Raw genomic sequence first — 15,259 nt, 5'->3', positions numbered from 1 at the left:
TAATGATGGTGGTGAGACTCAGAAATTCAAGAATATTCCAAGATTCTTAGCTTGATCATCTTGGTAAGCAGTGGTGTTCTGAACTATGAGAACCTAGAAGGATAAATAACTTCAGGCAGGGGAAACATTGGAGAATTAAATTCAGCTTTGGACATGTATTTGAGGTATCTACATAGCATATGCACAGGTAGTATAGTGTCATGTTTTGTAGTCAGACAAATCTAGATTCAAACCCCAACTCTGTTGCTTATTTAGCTATGTGATCTTAGAAAGTTATTTAACTCCTCTGAGACTCCTGTTCATCTCTAAAGTAAGGATGTAAAAATGTGCAAGTTTATTAATAAGGATTAAATCAATATTATACAGAGGAACCATCCAGTTTCGGACAGCCCTTGTCACAGTTTTAACCATTAAGTATATTGGGGGAAATGTGGTTTTATAAGGAAGAAAATTAAAAGGAGAAGGAAAGGTAAAAGGGACGCCTTACACCTCTCTGGTACATTTACCAATTTTACCAGGAACATAAGAAATTATCTTCCTTAGTATATATCCAAATTGGGATAGCTTTCCCCAAAGATACATTGCAGTTTGGGCTCTGGGAAGATTGCCTCCTCCCATCTTTTCCAGAAAGCTGCCTTGGGACTTTTTACCACCTTTTAGCAATAGAGTATCCCAAATTGATCCTTTTCTCACCCCCAAGAAAAAAATCCCTCTTGTAGCACACGCCTGCCTCCCTTTAGCTGGCCCACATCTTGGCAGGTTTAAGCCAGAGACACTCCTCCAAGGCACAGTTCTTTGGCTCCATCTCGGCATCCCATTTTTTTTTTTTTTTAACGAAATGGCCTTGAGGCTTTATTCTCAAAATAGCACACCAAGAACCCCCTTTTTAAAATATACATTGCCCCCCAACTCCGTCTTCTTACAAAACCGTTTTTGAGTTCAGTGCACTGTTTAATTCTGGTGGTCTCACTTATTGAAATAAATAAAAACATCCCTCAAATATTTCCTCACTGCGATGCCATACAAATCACTGACCTCATTCACCTTAGTGCTTAAGCACAGGCCAAGGTACAAAAAGGTGAAGGCCACCCTGAAAGGGATTTTTTTTCCTTAAAGAGTTTAATAAAAGGGAAAAATGTTTATAAATTGTTTAGATCCTGAAAAGTAGAGTCAGAGAAGACGTATTCTGTGGCTGATTACAATAGTTAAATAAACAGATAGGGGTGGCAATGGGGAGAGGGAGGCGCCCATGACGTTAAGAAAATCCTGCGCATTCTGGAGATTTTATGGTCCTCCTGTATGCCCAGAAAGAACTTAATCTAAGATTTTGAATTAGACAAGGAGTTGTATCAGACGCTACTCACTGCGTGACCTTGGGTAAGTCACCTCACCCGTCTGTGCTCTTGTTTATTTATGTACGAAGCGGGAAATAATATCCACTTAGCAAGAATTCTGTGAGAATTACGTGAGATAATGTATATGAAATCGCTTTAGTGCAAAGTAAGAACTCATTAAATGTCAGCGCTGCAACTGCTGCTTCCCGGAATGGGCCGTTAATGACTCCAAAATTCCAGAAATTTCGTTTTCTACAGTTTACCACCCTCGGCTGTAAACGCATGGGAAGAAACAACACATTCATACCTGGGGCTCACTTACTTGAATAAAAAACCTTTAAACGATAGGCAAAATACACTTAAGCGGTGGCGGGACGCTCTTTGAAAGCACCCCCAAGCCCGTTCTCATCGCTGTGGATTGTGGGAAATGTAGTCCCCAGCTCTCATTGTTTGAGCACAGAAAAGCGAGTAGAAAACTACAACTCCCAGGAGGCAAAGAAGCGGGACTATTTCCCAGTCGGGCGGTAGAGCTGTAGGAGGGAATTGGCAATCTCTCTGCCTACGTGGGAGAGAAGGGAGGGGTGGGGGAAGTGGAAAACCTGAACCCAAGCCGCTGCTGCCTGAGGAAGATTTGGTGGGAGGAGAAGTAGAGGGAAATACACGGGCAGAGGGTAAGGTGAGGAGGGCATCTGGGTCGCTGCTGCCGGGCGGCACAAAGTTCGCGATGTGGTTGAAGCCTGAGGAAGTGCTCCTGAAAAATGCGCTGAAGCTGTGGCTGATGGAAAGATCCAACGACTACTTCGTGCTGCAGCGGCGTCGGGGCTACGGTGAGGAAGGAGGAGGGGGTCTCACAGGTAAGCTGCGGCCGCCCCCACCTACCCCGGGGCCGTGCTCGCTGGTACTTAAAAGGCGGTGAGGGAAAACTGTTACTCGTCGCCACCCGCCGCCCGATTTTATACCCCGGGCGGAGGGGCTGGGGTTCTCCTCCCGCCACCACCTTTCCGCCGCTCTCCCTGAGTCCTGACAGTGCCTCACCGGGCGAGCCACTGCTCTTTGGGTGGGAGGAGGAGAGGTTGGAGGGGTCCTTTTTGAGGCGGAAGAACAATCAGAGGCGGAGAAGAGGATTTTAAGCCAAGTACCTGCCCGGTCTCTTCCCACGGGGGAGGGGGCTAATGACGAGTGTTAGTCCTCGACAGGTAGCATTGAGGCTGGTGACAGGGGCCAGTTCGCAGTTGTGGACTTAACTTTTTATGCAGAATTCCCTATCAATAATCACCGTCCTGGGGAGTGCGGGTGTGTGTGTGGGCGGGGAGGATGGTGAGGAGAAAGGGAGGAGCCCCAGTCACATCCTGAGGGATGGGCTTCAAATGAGAGATTAAGAAGGGGGTTGGTGAGCGGGTCGGAGTGGCGAGGGGCGAGGGATAGGTCTCAGAATTGCTGACCTCTCCAAATTTAGCATCTTTTACTTTGTCACCCCGTTTTCAGTCCTTGGGATCTTATTTCAGAGTAACCTCCGTAATTCGTTTCCCTCTCGGGGGTTTGGAGCTGCCCTTTCTTTCAAAGCCACGACCGTAAGCAAACCGGTGAAACAAATGGAAGTTTAACTCTGGCCGCCTAAAATCCACCCTGCCTTCAGTGATTTGATTTGCAAATCCAGAACTGTCCCTTGGTCAAGTGTTGAAAGCCTCAGAGAATTTTATTTTGAGACCTTCCGTCTGGGGCGGAGGTATTCAAACTTTTGGACATGGGCGAACGCAGAGCTCTTTTTGGTGACAATTTGTAGTTTGGTATTGTGGCCTTGAAGTGGTGGGCCAGACTTCGTTTAGGCAGCGTGATGTTGCGGGAAGAGGGAAGAATACAAAAATCTGCATTTTAGTCCGTCCTCAGGTCTTGTTGAATGGCATTCGACAAATTCTTTAATTTATTCAACCATAAACGCCTGCTGTGTGCCACATAGAATGCTACTGTACAAAGACAATTAGGATTCACTTCCCCGCCTTTGAATTCATTGCTCATTATCTGGATAAGGGGGGAGAGGGCCGGGTTAGAGGCAAGTAACCAGTAAACCAGGCAAATTATAATTATAACCAGTAACTAGTAAACAGGCAAATTATAATTAGAACCAAATAACTGAAAGGTTGTGTAAAGATTTATGGAGGAGATGGCATAGCTTTTCCTCTTCTGTGAAATGATGTCTACTTCAACAGAATTGAAAGGATGAAATGAAAGGTAATAGGTGCCAAATCAATATATATTGTTAAGATATTGATAACTGTGTGCTGTTCTTTCCTTTTCAAGGTGAGGTGGAGAGAATTCTGGGGTTCTACAGGATTTTTTTTTTTATTTTGCAAGATCTCTTCAACTCATCCAACTTCTAAAAAGACCCCCTTGAAAATATGGCAACAAAAATTGCCTTGTTAAACTTCAGGCTTTGTCATTTTCTGATTTTTTTTTTTAAATTACAAGTGTTATTTTGCAGAGGATCCTTTCCATTTAATAGATGGATATATTTTCCAGATTAACAGTTGAAAATCAATCTTGATAAATACCAAGTGACGCAATTTACCCTCTTCAGTCCATGGAGAACAGATCAGAGTATATTTAAAATAGATCTTAATAGCCCTGTGTTACAGCACAATATTTTGGTTCCCCATTTTATTTGACCAGAATTTTTATGGTGCTCTTGTTCACATTACCAGAGAAGTATATTTCACTTCATACAACTGTGTTCCTGAAAAATAATAGGTAAATCAGATTCATGAGAATCAGATCAGTGTAATGTAGTATGAAGTAGTTTTTCACTTGTTGCAAATTTCCTTTAAATAATCATTCCTTGTTTTCTGTTTTTAGTTTTTCATTTGACATATTTTCTTAAAACATGGGCCAGTTGCACCAGTTTCTCTATTCCACCCACTCCCATGTACTCTTCAAATGCATATCTGTAGGATAAGAGATTTGTCTGCAGAAATAAACCAAGATTTCTATTACACGTGTATGTTGAGAATAGCCATAACCCCTAATGTGGTCAGTGTGTCTGTCTGCTTGTTTTACCTGTGGTATTTTCAAAATGCTTGAAATTTCCACATAAGTGCTGCCACTATATTCCATGTAAAGTAAGCAAAATGGGTCAGAAAGGAGCAGAGGTGTTTTTAAGGTTTGTTTGGTTCTTTTTGTTCCAGAGGAAAAGTGTATGCTGATTTTCATAACTGCTCAATTACTGTATTCTTACTTAAAATTGTGAAGCCAAGAGCTTTGCTATGCTTTACTGCAAATCCACATTTGGATTAGCTCTCACAGGAGTTTGACTGGGTGCCAGCATAAGCTTGCCTTTGTCTGTTTTGTTTGCTGAAATTCAAAGTTATGTCCTGCCCCTTTAAATGATTCCTTTATACGTTCTGTTTAATGGAGATAATAACCATCTAGAAATGTTAATAGTTATACTTTCTTTAAGATTTTATTTCATTGTTATGTGATAATTGGCAATAATCACCAGCAATGTAATGACTTGAGCTATGACTTGGTGAAGTTAGTTGACTCTTTTTTTTCTAATAATGGAATTGGAGCAGAGAACTCTAGGGTGGTTATAACAGGAGACTGATATGTAAGTTAGAACTCCAAGGTCCTTTTCTAAATTTCTGAAACATCTCTAATGAATATCTGGTAGATTACTTATTTGGCTAATTTATCTTACTTAATTGTTCTGGTTCACAACAGGGTAGGATATCTTGTGGAAATTTTTGTTATACATAAAACTTATTTTATAGATAAAGTAATTTTCTTACATCTAGAGAAGTAATTCACCCATCTGGATTTTTGCAGGTATCTTACATTATCCTTTGATCCTCCTGGCTGATAAGGGTAATGACTTTGCTGTGGCATCTAAATTTAGCACCTGGCTTTATGTAATTGAAAATAATGTATGCATATTTGGATTGTTAAGCAGAAATCAACAATTTGCTCTGCTTGGTAGATTGGAACTACTACATGAGTGGAATTATGAGGCTGCATTCTAATGTATGGGAATTAGGAAGACCTGACAATCAGGAAGCTTTAATTTAGATTATTTGTTGAGACTATTCTTGAATATTCCATATCTGAAAAGTGTAAGCAGGTTCTTATGTGTTAGATTGATAATCTCCCTCAGTAGATCTTGTTTGGGGATTGTAGAACAAAACTAAAAAGTAAAATTTATTAAAATTGAGAAGTTTTAGACATTCTGTTTTCTTATCTCCTCTTTCATCTTGGCACCATTACTTTGGAATTAAATCAGATGTAAAAACTAGAACAAAGTAACATTTTAAATGAGCTTTCCATTTCAAAATGTTTTATGATATTTATATAAGCTTAACAAATCACCATATAAATGATTCATCATAATTATACACACACATAATAATAAGGTAGCCTTTTAAAGAATTTCTTAATGACCATCTGTCAAAAATATAAGGCTTTCTCTCTTTTTCCCCACTCCCAGCTCAAGGAGCCCATCTCTGAGAATGTTCTCACTTTTTCTTAGCAAACTATGCCTGCATTCCATGTTCACAAAGGAGCTATCTGATAAAATTTTTGGCTTCCCAGGTGCTTTATTATTGGGACGAGAGTACGCAAATGGTGGCCATGATATCACATTTTAGATAAGGAAATATCAACCCCCCACACACACTGTAAATTAATAAATATTATTTTGACTTATTGAAGAGAAAATCCCATAGGGCAAACCTCAGGAGGACAAATCACACCGTGTGCTTCCTTCCTTTACTCCCTCCCTAGAACATTTTGATGCACATGAAATCAAGTAAAAAATTACAGTTGACCCTTGAACAATGTGGAGGTTAGACCCCCACCCCCACCCTGCCATGTGCAGTCACAAATCCACGTATAAATTTTGACTCCTAAAATTTAACTACTCATACCCTACCATTGACGGGAAGTCTTACCAATAACATAAATAGTAAATTTACCTATATTTTGCATATTGTATATTGTATTCTTCCAATAAAGTAAACTAGAGAAAAGAAAGTGTTATTAAATCATAAGAAAGAATAAATACATTTGTATCATTGCACTGTATGTATGGGTAAAAATCTATGTATAAGTGGGCCTGCACAGTTCAAACCCATGTTATTCAAGGGTCAACTGTACTTTATTATTTTCTTTTCATGTGTACTTTAAAGATAGCTAAAATTAACAACATAGGAAGGAACAGATGTTGTCGAGGATGTGGAGAAAGGGGAACACTTTTATGCTATTGGTGGAAATGCAAACTGGTGCAGCCACTCTGGAAAACAGTATGGAGGTTCCTCAAAAAGTTAAAAATAGAGCTACCCTACAATCCAGCAATTGCACTACTAGGTATTTACCCAAAAAATACAAAAATACTGATTCAGAGGGGCACATGCACGCTGATGTTTATAGCAGCATTATCAACAATAGCCAAATTATAGAAAGAGTCCAAATGTCCACCATCAACTGATGAGTAGATGAAGAACTTGTGGTGTGTGTGTGTGTGTGTAAAATGGAATATTACTCAGCTATAAAAAGAATGAGATTTTGCCATTGCAGTGATGTGGATGGAGCTAGAGAGTATTATGCTAAGCAAAATAAAGTCAGCCCAAGTAAGACAAATACTGTATGATTTCACTCATATGTGGAATTTAAGAAACAAAACAGATGAACATAGGGGGAAAAAAAGAGAGAGGCAAACCAAGAAACAGACTCTTAATTATAGAGAACAAACTAAGGGTTGCTGGAGGGGAGGTGGGCAGGGGGGTGGGTTAAATGGCTGATGGCTATTAATGAGGGCACTTGTTGTGATAAGCACTAGATGTTATATGTGAGTAATGAATCACTGAATTCTATGCCTGAAACTAATATTGCACTGTATCTTAACTAGCTGAAATTTAAATAAAAACTTGAAACTACAAAAATAAAAAGTAATAAAGATCTCTTTTTAAAAAAATATTTAATTCGAGGGTATGTGCTATGGTGAGTGCTGTGAAGTGTGTAAACCTGGCGATTCACAGACCTGTACCCCTGGGGATAAAAATATATGTTTATTAAAAATTTTTTTTAATTAAATTAAATTTAAAAAATAATAGTAAAAATATTTAATTCCAGTATAATTAACATACAGTGTGATATTAGTTTTAGGTGTACAATAGAGTGATTCAACAATTTTATACATTATTCAGTGCTCATCACAGTAAGTGTACTCTTAATTCCCCTTATCTGTTTCACACATCCCCCACCCACCTCCCCTCTGGCATTCACCAGTTCTGTGTATTTGAGTCTTGTTTTTTGTTCACCTCTATTAATTTATTCATTTGTTTTGTTTCTTAAATTCCACATTTGAGTGAAATTTATATAGTATTTGTCTTTATCTGACTTCACTTAACATCATACCCTCTAGATCCATCTGTGTGGTTTTGAGTGAGAACTTCATTGGTGGTCTTACCATGCGAAAGATGATCATTGTTACCACTTTTTCTTGGTAGTAGTGGAAGGATTATTGATTGCATAACTATAAGCCTCAGGAGTTTTTTTAGTTACCTGTTGATAACACCGTTTGTTCTCTCTTCCTTTCCCCTCCCTTGCTTGTTGCTGAGGTCTTTCTATAAGCATACAAGAAAACACTACTTACCTTCATTTAGGATCTTCAATCTTCAATCCTCAAAAGTTAAATTAAAATAATAAAGATGATGTGCATTATGTAAAGAGGGGCTTTTTTGGCTAAGATATTGGAAATTTATAATGTAAGTAGGAAACTGGTATTTGCTAGCAAGTGGCTTTCATTCTAATGAAAAAAAAAAAGACTAAAAATTATGACATTGACCAACTTTCATTTTTCCAAACCCCCTGCAAAGCTGACCTTTCTCATTTAAAGAGATCTTTAAAAGTAACTTTTTACTTGATTTCACATGGATCAAAATGTTCCAGGGAGGGAACAGAGCATGGTGTACTTTGCCCTCCCAGGGGTTACCTATGGGATTCTTTTTGTAATAAGTCAGCTACAAGCCAACATCCATAAATACATCAATACACCACTGAGTTCATTGACTGCACTTGCCTCATTAACCCTACTACCTTTGTTTTCCCTTATTCTTTAATATTTTTATGTCTCTATTGACCTGTAATTGTTTTATAAAGGCTTTGTTTCCTCATCTGTAAAATGGGAACAAAACTTGTCTTCCCTACCTTACAGCACTGTTCTGAGAGTCAAATGAGTTTTAAAACTTGTGAGCAACTATATAAACATCTGATATTCATTTATCCACTAATGGAGTGCCATTTTCTGTAGGGCCAAAGGAGCATCTATATTTATATTATTTTCCCTGTATTTACTTTTACCATGTTGTATACAGAAATTGATTTGGAGTACTAACATTGAATATGTTCAATCTGCAACGATTCCACTATGAAAGTAAAACACTGATAGTTATTCAATAATTTTGGTATAATAGTGATTATGCATTTATTATTTATAACCGGAATGATATACATGTAGTAGAATAAAATATCACAGCAACATTTCATTTTGATCTATGATTGGCCAAAACGTGGAAGTTCTCCAACAGTACTTCTACAGATAAAAGCACCACTTGTCTTACTGAGTGATATTGAAGAATACATATAACTTGAGTCACATTAGTTATAGTTTTCAAAACATACTTGAATAGAAATGATTCAGCTGGTGAAAACCCATGCTTCTCGTGGACAGTTGCAGTTGTGGAAGGACTATGGATGTAAAGTAAGCTGCCCAAAACTAATAATAAATAAATAAAATTAAATAAATAAATAATAAATAAATAAAATAAAAACCAATAATAAAATAAATGGCAGTATAATGTTTACCCTGTTGGAGTACAACTATGACATGTATTTTATATTACATTTACCTTAGAAAATCTGCCCAGTTTTCCACCTTTTGCTGCTGCTATATAAGCACAAAAGATAAGAGTAAATTCCATAGGTGGTTGTAGAGGATACATTCATTTAACAGATACTTACCAAGTGCTTTCTAAAAACAAGCACTGTTTTAGGTGCTCGAGATAATAGCAAGTGAGCAAAACAAAATCCTTATTCTCATGGGGCTAACATTCTAGTTGAGGGAGGCAAATAAACAATACATGGCTGGTGGTAATAAGCCATATGAAGAAATATAAAATAAGCTATAGTGATAGGGGAGGAGGTTGGTATTTTAGATAAATTTGGTCTAGGAAGACCTCTTCAAGATGACCTAATAGCAGAGACCAGAGGGACTAGAGCATATGAAGCCAAGTGGATACTTGGAGGCAGAGTGAATATATATAATTCTTTCTAGGAATTTTGCTGTGAAGAGAAACAGAAAAATGGAGTAGTAGCTAGTTACTGTCCTGAGTATTGGGTATACAAATATAGTGAATAAAACAGAAATTCTCCCTTCACAGAATTCATAATTTAGTGGGACAGATAATAACCAAGTAAACCAGCAAATACGTAATTACTGGGGTAGTCAGTAATGATATCTGCCTGATTTTGGTGACTTAAAGTCATGAATGAGGGTTATTTGAAACCCCCAACACAATTTTCCAAGGCCAGTTCTGGTGTGAAGTATGCTTATCAGATGTCCTGTTAAATAATACAAGGATTCCTAAAAGCAGTGATTAATAACAATAGGTGGTATTCTGGTGGCAGTATTCCAACCTGACATCTGAAAAGCATTTTGTCAAAAAGCAGTTTCTGTTTGTTTTTGAATTAAATCAGCCAAATATGGAAACTAATAAAATCTGGGATGTGGTATGATAGAGAGAAATGAGAACACTCTAAGCAGGACAAATTATATGATAGCATAAAAGCAAAAAAAAGAAAGAAAATGGCAGTCATTGGGAACACAGCAAATATTCCAGATTGATTTATTTGTGGATGGAAATATAAGACTCAAGAAATAATGCCCTGAGCAACTAGAAAAGGTTGTTAAAAGGAATGCCCTCATCTACAGAATAGGAAAACCTGAGATAGAGAATTAAAGGTACTTGAGAATTAAACCTTTGTTGTTTTTTTGTCCCCACTGTTCTTTCAACTCCAGTCTAGATGGTCTTGTTTTTTTTTTTCCTTCCTTGCTCCAGTGTAAAGAAGTGAAGTTTTAAAACGATCACATTTGTTGATTTTTTTTAATCATTGTATTAATTGTCCTCTCGTTTTATACTAACCAAGATTAGGGTCAGCTTTAGATCCTCTAAGTAATGTTTATTTAAAGTGCTGTATCATTTGTATATCTAGTTTTCAAGTAAATGTCTTTAAAAGAATGCAGAGAGAGGGAAAACAAGACAAAGAAGAGTTATTTTTATTAACTGTTTTCCAAAGCTCTTAGTGTAAAGTTGGCAGCTTTGAAAATGCCAACTGTGGCTATTGGATTATTCTAAAATAAGCATTCACAGTCCTGTTTTAAGGGCTTAGTTCTGGTAGCAAAAGCAGTAGAACGAACTATACCCATAACCTCCACTGAGAACACTAATTTCTCTTCTTGGAATGTATTTTCTACTAAGTGTGTTGGCAGTTTACTAATTAGTTTGTTCATTAACATTTAATGAAGTTGAGATTATAAAAAATTCAGTAAAGGTATAGTTGTTTGACTTTGAAAACATGGCAATTTATGACAAGATATAGAATCCACTATAAAGTTCTAGCAGTCATTTCTATGGCCAAGATTTATAATCACACGTTTTACGTAGAATTGAAATAAAATCTTGGTAGTAATTTAGAAGTTCATTTAAATGACTCTTCTGCAACTAGAGCAGTGTTGCCTTACACAGTGCCCTCAATCTAGTTTGCAAGCAGAAAGAGACACTTGTCAAACTGAAGTGTCTGAAATTAGTACATAGATAATGAGAACCATCTTCAAGCTGTGGCTGTTTTAACAGTCTCTCCAACACTCATCTCTTGGGATCCTACCTGTTTGTCATTATCATTGACGTAATACAAAAAAGAAATGTTTGGGGCACCTGGGTGGCTCATTTGGTCCAGTGGCTGGCTCTTGATTTGAGCTCAGGTCATGATCTTGGGGTCCTGGGATTTAGCCTCCGTGTCCCCCAAAACGCTCAGTGGAGAGTCTGCTTCAGGATTCTCTCTCTGTCCGCCCCTCCCCCCACTTGCTATCTCTTTCTCTTTCTCTCTCTCCCCCCAAATAAACAAAGAAATCTTTTAAAAAATTTTATGCACAACTAATGAATCATTGAACACTATCCCCAAAACTAAGGATAGACTATATGTTGGCTAACTGAACATAATAAAAAAAATAAACAATCTAAACAATTAAAAAAATTTTATCAAGTTTGCAAATGTCTAAAACTTAAAAGGGATAGGGTGCCTGGGTGGCTCAGTCATTAAGCATCTGCCTTTAGCTCAGGTCATGATCCCCTGCTCTGCAGGAAACCTGCTTCTCACTCTCCCACTCCTCCTGCTTGTGTTTTGTCTTTTGCTGTGTCTCTTTCTGTCAAATAAATAAATAAGATCTTTTAAAAGAATTGAAAATGACAACACCATAGATCAGTTATCTCAACACTGACTGCATCTTATATTCAACTGAGAGCCTTTTAAAACAAACTAAATGACCCGAGGAGGGATAAATGACAGAAGATAGATGAAATGTTCATAATTATTGAAGTTAGGTGATGGGCACAAATAAGTGTCAATATATTATTTCCTCTATTTTTTTTACATTTGAAAAATTTAATAATACAGAGCTAAGGGAAAAAAACAGAACACCCAGACCATATCCCAAATAAATTAAATTAGAATGTCTGGGCTTTAGTAGTTTTGAAACTTGAGCTTGAATAGTTTCAAAAATTCCAAATGATTCAAATTTGAAGTTTCAGTTGAGAATCACTGTCATAGAAAATAAAATCAAGATTCAGAAATACCTGGGCAAGTTAGAATGCTCAGTTGACATCAGTGGGATAAAATTCAACATGGGTAAGTGTAAACTGCATTTAGGTGTTTTTTTTTTTGTTTGTTTTTGTTTTTTTTTGGTTTTTTTTGAAATCAACTGTACAGGACAGAGAATACCTGGGTTGGTACTTGTATTTGTGAAATAGATTGAAGTAGATTAGTCAATAACAGGTTTAATATAATGTGATGTAATGGCTTATCACATGTAATGTGATATAATGGCTTAAAAAGGTAGTATGATCTTAGACTACATTAATAGAAACTTGGAGCCCACAATATAAAAAACCTGCCTTTATTCAGACCATATCTGACATTCAGATTTGAATGCCACATTTTATAAGAGACTTTGACAAATAGGTATGTTAAGAGAATGATAGAAGAAAAATCTCACATACCAGACAATCTCATACAACAAACAAATGAAAAAAACTAGGAATATTTTAAGTTAGGAGAAGAGAAGAATAAGCAAGGAAGACAGAATAATTATAAAATAATCATAATATTTGAAGACCCATCGTGTTCAATAGAGAGTATGTTTTGCATGGTCCCAAATGCTACCCAGGAAATAGCATTTTATTTATTCTAAGAAAAACTTTCTTTTTTCTTACTTAAAAAATGTGTAAAAAGTAGCTTTATTTTTTTATCTTAAAGATAAAAAATGTTCATTGTAAAAGTTTGCAACAATGTGTATAGGTATTAAAAAATAATGATCACCCATCATCCCTCTGCCTAGAGATAACCACTATAACTAGGATCACCTACCTTATTTGTGGGGCCCAGTGCAAAATGAAAATTCAGAAATCTTTGTTCAAAAATTGAGAATTTCAAGACATAGACAGCAGAGAATTAAACTAAGCAGGGGCCTTTCTGAGCATGGAGCCCTTTGGACAGGTCACAAGCCCATGAAGCTAGCCTTGACTATAACATTTGGATATGTAAATCCTTTCATATTTTAGAAAGGACTTTCCAATTTTTTATTGTGTTTAGTTAGCCAGCATATAGTACACCATAAGTTTTTGATGTAGTGTTTAGGGACTTTCCAATTAATAGAAAATCCCACCAAAGCAATAGTCTACCTAGGGAAAAGTAAACTTTCTGGAGTTCTAAAGGAATAAGCCAGGCTTTTTAATCAGAGATACTATAGAATATGCTAGAGGTTGGACTACATGACCTGTTAGGGTATTTTTCAGCTCAGTTGTGCTTTATCTCTATATAGCTAAAAAGAATTGGTTCATGAGCAATAATCATTACCTGCAAATAGCCTATTTTAAAAAAATGGTGGAACCTTGCTTTTTTGTGATCTTCCTATGCCATTCAATAAACAGTATTGTGATGGTGTATATCCTTAAGAGGCTTGGTGTTATTTGTATGGCTGGATGCTACCAAAAACTCCATAGACATTACCAGGCTCTAGAGCATTGGTACCTTACTCAATGTAGACATTCAAAGGATGATTTGAACTTCTTTATAATTTTTAATCTCTTGTTCTGTCATAATAATGACAGTGTCTATTCTCTTCTCAATTTACTATAGCTACAGAAACTCCCATGTATAAGCTGATTGATGACCTTGGATGCCCAGGCTGTCAGATAATAAACCTCTATGTACGTAGAAAAGCAACCCAAAGTTTACTGCTTATTTTCTTGTACTTTTACAACCCAGACATTGGCACATATTAATTCCTGATTGACTTGCAAGGACTTGATGATGATTATAGCTTAATGAGCTAGAAGAGTTCCCCAAATGACTGGAAATATATTCTAGCACTAGGTTCCAAATTATTTGTCGAATAGCATTAAACTAACTGGCTGATTTAATGTACTTACAAAAACTGAACAATTTCCTTTCTACATAGTGTAAGGCACTTATAATCTTGTGAACACATTTCTGCTGCTGGTGGTGGGAGAAAATGACCTTTCTTGTCAGTGATTTTGACTACGTTGTCCCCAGTCTCACAACTTTCTAGCATAGAACTAATTGTTATTATTACATTACTCAGGAATGATTATCCATGGCCTCTCCTTTCTTTTCTGCCTCCTCACACATCCACTCTCCCACCATTATTTTCCAGCTGAGGCATACTTTTTTTTTAACCATTTTGCTCTTTCTCCTGTTCTAATACTATTTTTCTAGTGTATGTAAGTAAGGCAATAGAATTTAAGCTAGTTTTACTTAAAATGTGGTAAGGCCAGTGGTGCCTGGGTGGCTCAGTTAAGTGTCTGCTTTTAGCATAGGTCATGATCTCAGATCTCAGAGTCTTGAAATCAAGTCTTACCTGGGGCTCCCTGCTCAGCAGGGAATCTGCTTCTCCCGCTCTCTCTGACTCTCCCCCTGCTTGTGCTCTCTCTCTCTCTTGCAAAAATAAATAAATGAAATCTTAAAATAAAATGTGGTAAAGGCAAAATAAGTGATTTTCCTTATAAATTTGAAAAATTTTTTTGAAATTTTTAGAATTTAAATTCTTGGGAGGCAATTCCAGCAGCTAAAACAATGCTGTTTAATAAGTGCTTTTTTAAAAAATATTTTTATTTATATATTTGACAGACAGAGACCACAAGTAAGCAGAGAGGCAGGCAGAGAGAGGAAGGGAAGCAGGCTTCCTGACCAGCAGAGAGCCCGACGCGGGGCTCGATCCCAGGACCCTGGGATCATGACCTGAGCTGAAGGCAGAGGCTTTAACCCACTGAGCCACCCAGGTGCCCCTAATAAGTGCTTTAAAAAAAATTAATTAACATAATGTATTATTAGCCCCAGGGGTACAGGTCTGTGAACCGCCAGGTTTACATACTTCACAGCACTCACCATAACACACACTTTCCCCAATGTCCATAACCCCACCACCCTCTCCCTACCCCACTACCCCCAGCAACCCTCAGTTTGTTTTGTGAGATTAAGAGTCTCTTATGGTTTGTCTCTCTTCTGATCCCATCTTGTTTCATTTATTCTTTTCCTACCCCCCAAACCCCCACGTTGCATCTCAACTTCCTCATATCAGGGAG

At 37.3% G+C, this 15,259-nt stretch overlaps 1 protein-coding gene across 1 annotated transcript in view; it reads left to right on the top strand.

Moving 5' to 3' along the window:
* Window positions 1-1,864: 1,864 nt before the first annotated feature.
* The window catches only part of TBC1D8B (TBC1 domain family member 8B), a 56,500-nt gene continuing 43,105 nt past the window's right edge, over window positions 1,865-15,259 (top strand). Inside the window, exon 1 of the mRNA XM_004768999.3 lies at window positions 1,865-2,188. Within this exon, the coding sequence (XP_004769056.1) occupies window positions 2,059-2,188 (130 nt within the window). The 5' untranslated portion in view covers window positions 1,865-2,058. The remainder of the gene's footprint in view (window positions 2,189-15,259) is intronic.

This window comes from Mustela putorius, unplaced genomic scaffold (assembly GCF_011764305.1).
Source record: "Mustela putorius furo isolate JIRA1106 unplaced genomic scaffold, ASM1176430v1.1 tig00003901_pilon_pilon_pilon, whole genome shotgun sequence".
Taxonomy (NCBI): Eukaryota; Metazoa; Chordata; class Mammalia; order Carnivora; family Mustelidae; genus Mustela; species Mustela putorius.
The sequence above is the reverse complement of the archived record's forward strand: the minus strand, read 5'-3'. Positions and strand labels throughout refer to the sequence as shown.